This window comes from Gossypium hirsutum, chromosome D02 (genome assembly GCF_007990345.1).
Source record: "Gossypium hirsutum isolate 1008001.06 chromosome D02, Gossypium_hirsutum_v2.1, whole genome shotgun sequence".
In the NCBI taxonomy this organism is placed as follows: Eukaryota; Viridiplantae; Streptophyta; class Magnoliopsida; order Malvales; family Malvaceae; genus Gossypium; species Gossypium hirsutum.
The window spans coordinates 62,622,641-62,629,194 of record NC_053438.1 but is presented as its reverse complement, the minus strand read 5'-3'; the positions used below and the strand labels follow the sequence as shown (position 1 = coordinate 62,629,194).

The 6,554-nt window shown below is 32.1% G+C and overlaps 1 protein-coding gene and 1 non-coding gene across 2 annotated transcripts; one reads left to right on the top strand and one right to left on the bottom strand.

The window, feature by feature from the left end:
• Positions 1–671: 671 nt before the first annotated feature.
• Positions 672–1,662, bottom strand: LOC107907848 (serine/threonine-protein phosphatase 7 long form homolog). Its single transcript, XM_016835160.1, has 3 exons — positions 1,058–1,662; positions 903–984; positions 672–815 (listed from the first exon to the last, which is right to left on the bottom strand). Exons 1-3 carry the CDS (start codon positions 1,660–1,662, stop codon positions 672–674), a joined length of 831 nt encoding a protein of 276 aa, XP_016690649.1.
• Positions 1,663–5,357: 3,695 nt separating this feature from the next.
• TRNAF-GAA (transfer RNA phenylalanine (anticodon GAA)) lies at positions 5,358–5,430 on the top strand. Its single transcript has one exon. It is a non-coding gene; the product is annotated as a tRNA-Phe (tRNA).
• The last annotated feature ends 1,124 nt before the right edge of the window (positions 5,431–6,554 follow it).

Sequence of the window (6,554 nt, the reverse complement as noted above, 5' to 3'; positions counted from 1 at the left end):
ATTGTGGTGCCTGACGTTGACGTTAAGGGTGCTCGCAGTGGTCATTATTACTCTCACCCGGGATATCATTCACAACATCCATCAACGAACCTTGTGGTGTGCTAAACATACTTGAGAAATCGTATGTCCCAAAGGTTTGCCAGGGAGGGTTGAGAATTAGGGTGGTAATAGGCTGAAGGTATCAAACGTAATTGATGATCTCAGAATCGAATGATTAAACCTGGAATCGGGAATCTCCGATTGATATGAGTAGCCTAACGAGGCTGGAAAATAATTATTGACCACAAGTCTGGATGGTAAAAACTACCCTCAAACTGTGAATAAAACCGCTCGAGTTCGGGCACTGGCTTCGGTTCGGGTGCAAGAGGCTGATGTGGTAGATGATGTGAGAGGTGCCCAACTCGTTGCATGTGTGGAGAGATAAGCATCATTCGCCCACTAAATAAGAAAGGTTTTCTACATGCCATGTACCAGAGTTGGCACTCCTCAAAGGGCCACAAATCAAATGCATAATCCATCTGAGGTCTCCGCCCTATCCGATCATTCTACAATACAATGTATTCTTCATGCTCTACTGCCCAATTCTTGTCATGTTTCCCCATTTTCTTAATTAAGTGTACAACCCCCAAACTTTATGGAACATTCAGAATATGTTGGACGCACCCGAACTTTCACAGTACTCGATCCCCATTATACCACTCGATTGTTGAGAAATTCAGCAGGGGTGCGTTAATGCACCACAAGTGTGAATGGATGTAAGTAGAGTAGGGAACAATAGCCACAATGTCTAGGAAGGAATATGACATCCAGGCAAACTGCATAAGTAATAACATTGTTATAATAGCACGAGTCAAATAAAATAAATAAAGTAATTACATTTAATGAATATTAGTAAAAAATACCCTCTCTCCAGCATATGTCTCAATCATCTGGCGGTAAATCAAAAGCGTATATGACCTCTCGTTACCCAGAGAAAAACTCCATCTACGAAAAAAGTAAACTTGTTAGAACAAATTTTCATTAAAAAAATCTTGTTATAATGGTTAAATTTTATCACCTATTAACGAGTTGGAAACCATATGTTTGGAGAGTAACTGATACCAAGAATGGCATCCTATAAAGCGCCCAGGACTGCAGCAATACCAAGCACCCGTCTATGTCCACGGCCCGGCACTTTGTCATCCGACAAAGCTCACGGTACAAAGTACCTAGTACTGTTGAGCCCCAACTGTATGAACGGGTAGCGTATAAATCAGATAACGGGGACAAGTATATCAAGTGGACCTTGTTGTTGTTTGCATCTAACATGAGTACGCCCCCTATCTTATGCATTATATATGCTCGAACGACGCACATCACCTCTCGCTCAGTGGCAGTACTTGGTAAATATTCGAAAGTCGTGTTCAACCATGAAAATCTCAAAGTCGTTAATTCATCGTCACCATCACCGGGCGAGCGTCCTAATAAGTCATAACAAAGGGTCTCCGGATCAGACAATGTACTAAAACCGGTGACCACTATGTTGTCGATTGGGAACTCGAGTTGCAGTGCAATATCTTCTAGAGTAATGGTGCACACCCCACATGACAAATGAAATGTGTAAGTCTCCAGGCGCCACCGCTCGACCAAAGCGGTGATTAAGTCGCACTTCAAATCAGACATGTGGATCAATATCACCGATCCAAATCCGGATGCCTTCAAGTATCACATAAGATGTTCATGTGATAGATAGCCTATACCGTTGACACGGCCTCTCAGTACGCGGTACGAACCCTGACCAAATATTCAACCATAATGGTTAATATATACCACTTAAATAAAAAATTATGTAGAAGTTTATAAGGTGACCCCTTAATAAGAAATAACAGTTTTATTATTAACACATTAATTGTATTTGATGTGTGATCTGATGTCTACAATTTCAAGTAAAAAATTTAATCATCGCCTGAACAAATATCGAAAATGAATATTACACCATTTGTTATTTTTTTGATGATTTAATAATATTTTTACCCATATAAATAAATCAATAAATATGTAATTTGGGGTACACTAATATAAGTTGATCATTTATTTTTTTCAAAACCATCTCATTTATTTTTTTTCAAACCATTTTTATCTCAATAACAATTTTTTTATTACGTAACATATATTAAACATTTCTGAATTGTAAAATTTTTTAAAGATAATTCAGTTCAATTAATTAGTATTCAATCAATTTAACGTAATATGTATAAATTAATTTTCTTGCCACAATAAATTTATGGCATATTTAGGTTTTTTTACCACAATAATCTAAAAAAATAATTAAATACCAAAATGAGTCATCGCACAAATTTGAAGCAAATAACACATTTCGGTATTTATTTGTAGCAAACGTACCATTTTGATAAATAATCTCTTTAGCATAATATTTGAATATTTTTAGGATAAAAAACCAACAAAAAAATACATCATATTTACAAAAATTATACAACATCACGTTTTTAAACTTAATAATCTTCTTTATACTAGTTAAATAAATAACAAAAAAAAACTCTCAAAATTTTCAACACAATAGGACCATCTATTAAGTACATAAAAAACAAAAATAATAATATTAAAACAAAAACAAGAACTATCAAAAAATAAATAAACTCAATGGATCATATGTTATTTGCATCTACTAAAAAACATAAAAACTAACAAATATTAAAAAATACAGAAATATACTTGCTTAGTTTCTTTCAAACACCCTTTCTTTCTTTCTTCCCCAGTATAAAATAAATAAATAAATAATCAAAACCTCAATAAAAATCAATACAAAAAACCATTTCTAAAATAAAAAAAGAAAAACATTCATAATCTATATAAATCAAAACAAAGAAAATAAAATCCATAACCTTAATCCCCTTCTCCTTTCTTTCTTCCGGTTCTACAAACAAAATAAAAATTTGTTCCCCAACCCCACACCACACATACATATATATGTTGAAACAAATGACTTTTTTTCCCCCAAAAACCAACTCTTTACTTTTTTTTCCCTTTCCCAACTCCTGACCTGTCATTTTTCCCTTTCCCGATCCTCATTTTTCCTTTTCCCAAGCTGTGACTAGTGATCAGCCTTGTCGTCGCAAGCGGTTAGGATAATGGTACCACCAATCTCTTCCCTTCCACTGGTGCTGTCTATCTCTCTCCTTTCACTCACCTGCCACATTATAACTCCCCATAAAATTTATGCGGTGTCGTCTATCTCTCCCCCTCCACCCCACCTCACTGTTTAGCATCTTTTATTATCAGGTTTTAATTAAAACCGGATATTAGTGGTGTCACCTATCTCTCTCCCTCCACTCTTGGCACTGTTGCAAACATATCATGTTGATAAATAATGGTATTGATATACCATTTAAGTATTTATTTTTTTATTTTTATATTATGTAAGTAAAAAAGCCTTTCATTTCCGATGCTTTTCTACAGCTAATAGATTCAAACTCATTCTAATTTAGTTTCTATTTTAATTATATCTTTAATTTATCCAGGTTAAATTAATCAAACTTTTTTATTATTAAAATTATTAATTTAACCATTAAAAGATTGTAAAATTTTATGTGATATAATATAAAATAAGAATTAAAAAAATTTTGTCGCATAACTTTTAAAATTAAAAACTAAAAATAAAGTAAAACTAAAAAAGGGAGAGTAAATGATAGTTTACGTAAAAGTTTCAAAAATCTCAAAACTAAAATTTTGTTCTACATTCATTTTCATGATATTCGTTTTTCTTTAAAATTTTGGTTTTAAATTATATCACATAAGATCTAACATCTCATTTAATAATTAAATTATTAATTTTAATAACAAAACAACCATATTAATAATTTGAAAATTTGAAAATGTGAAGTTTGAAGACTGAACTAAAATATATTAGTTAATACAATTAACTCTAAATAATATTTCAGTTCCATTTCTTTTAAATTATGATTAATGTAAAACAAAACTTCACCAATTCAAGTACGTTCATTTTTATTTATTTTTGTAATTTAAAAGTGAAATATTTATAAGATAAAAAAAGGTGAAATATTTATCTTTATATTACTAAATATTAAAATTGAGAAACTCAATTCTAGTATAGTTCATTTGTGCTTTTTATTGCATTGATTATTTATTTGTGTCAAATTATAGAGTAAAAATTTGAATTAAAATGTACTTTAAGCAAGATTTTCAAAATCGAAGGGGGAAAAGGGGGGAAGGAGGGAGAAAGGGGGAAAGAGGGGCATCCTAATGAGATCCTAATCTCAAGACACAAAAGAAGATATGGCGAAATTAGTAGACGCTACGGAATTAATTGGATTGAGCCTTAGTATGGAAACCTACTAAGTGATAACTTTCAAATTCAGAGAAACCCTGGAATGAAAAATGGGCAATCCTGAGCCAAATCCTATTATTTTATTATTTTACGAAAATAAACATGAACAAAGGTTCAGCAAGCGAGAATAATAAAAAAATGAAAAGATAGGTGCAGAGACTCAATGGAGGCTATTCTAACAAATGGGGTTGACTGTTGGTAAAGGAATCCTTATGTCGAATATCAAAACTCTAGAAAGGATGCAAGATATACCTATTTTTTTTATAGGTACACTAATGAAAAACTATCTCAAAAAAGACGAACCGAACCCGTATTTTTTTATTTCTATTATATTATATGCAAAAGCAATTTATATTTATATGAAAATATGAAAAAAAAAAAGAATTGTTGTGAATCCAAGTTGAAGAAAGAATCGAATAGAATAGTCATTAATCCAATCATTCACTCCATAGTCTGATAAATCTTTTGACAAACTGATTAATCGAACGAGAATAAAGATAGAGTCTCGTTCTACATGTTAATATCAATACCGACAACAATGAAATTTATAGTAAAAGGAAAATCTGTCGACTTTAAAAATCGTGAGGGTTCAAGTTCCTCTATCCCCAACCCCAAAAAGCTCGTTTGCTGTCTATTTATTTTATCCTACCCTTTTTGTTAGTGGTTCAAATTTCCTTACGTTTTTCATTCATCCTATTCTTTGTCGTTTTACAAGCGTATCCTAGCATAGCAAAATTTTGTTCTCTTATGACAAGTCCTGTGATATAGTGTGATATATTGTGATATATATATACGATATGCGTAGAAATCTCTTGAGCAAGGAATACCTATTTGAATGATTCATAATACATATGATTACTCAAATGGAAATTTACAAAGTCTTCCTTTTGAAGATCCAAGAAATTTTAGTTCAAGACTTTTAATTTAACACTTTTTCATTTTTTTTTGTTTTTATTTTTAATTGACATAGACCCAAGCCATCTAGTATTATGAGGATAATACGTCGGTAATGGTCAGGATAGCTCAATTGGTAGAGCAGAGGACTGAAAGTCCTCATGTCACCAGTTCAAATCTGGTTCCTGGCATATGATTAATTTGTATGAGTATCGACTCTACAAATTAATTGATATGGATCGACATAATACATACTTATCTAGCTAGGTATCTGAAAGTAAATCCTCTCTTTATTTATTTTATTTTATATTTTTTTCTCTTTTTAAAATGAGCAAAGAGTCTATTCTAATGTGTCTATTATAATGTAGTAAAAGACAAAATTTGCTTATCTTTCCTCTTCTTTTTTATTTGTTCACACTGCGCTTCTCACATTCAAAAAGAATGTTAATACTTCATACATATTTAATTAAAAGTTTAAAATAGTTGGTTGAAAGGCCCAACAAAAAGACGGGTCTAGAGGAGTTCAAGGATAGAAATAACCAAGACTCATCTCAGCTACAGTATAAATAGAAGCCGATCCCATTTCATTTATTTCTTTGTATTCTCTTTCATATTCCATTTCTTCATTCCCTTCTATGCGACTCTCTAGAGTTCTTCTAAGTGATGTGCGCGATACAAAGTTCACGGTACAAAACCCTTGTTGTTCATCCTGTTGTCTCGGCTCATTTGAAATAAAATAAATAAAAAAGTCTCTTCAAAAATTGAGAATCTCAATGATGTATTGTCTTTTATTTCTTTTTATTTATTAGTCTATCCATAAGAATACGAATGAAACCTCAATTACTCTGTTTGAGCTAGAAGAGAATGTACAAATATTCCTTGAATATTCGAAGTTGTAATTGGTTTCTTATCATTCAATGAGCGTCTTGTATTTCATAAAAATTGAGGGCAATGTAATCCTTACGTAAAGGCCACCATATCCAACTTTCGAAAATTAAGATACGATTCAGTCGTGGATGATTTTCATAAGAGATTCCCAACATGTCATAAGATTCTCGTTCTAGAAAATCTAAACTTTTCCAAACCCCAAAAACAGACGAAATTCTAGGGTTACTCATTGGAGAAAATACTTTTATACATACCTCTTCCGGTTGATCTACACCATACTCTATTCTCGTAAGATGATACACACTGGCTAACAATCCGCCTAGTGCTACATCATAGGCACATTGGGAACATAGATAATTGTAACCATATGCATATAAAATAACAGCGGTGGAATGCTAATCCTCAAACTTTATTTGTAAAGTCTCTA

Coding starts and splice junctions, on each gene's coding strand:
- LOC107907848 (XM_016835160.1), bottom strand. CDS start 1,662: ATGTCTGATTTGAAGTGCGACTTAATCACCGCTTTGGTCGAGCGGTGG. Junction 985..1,057: donor GGTTTCCAACTCGTTAATAG/GTGATAAAATTT, acceptor CTTTTTTCGTAG/ATGGAGTTTTTCTCTGGGTA. Junction 816..902: donor AGACATATGCTGGAGAGAGG/GTATTTTTTACT, acceptor TTACTTATGCAG/TTTGCCTGGATGTCATATTC.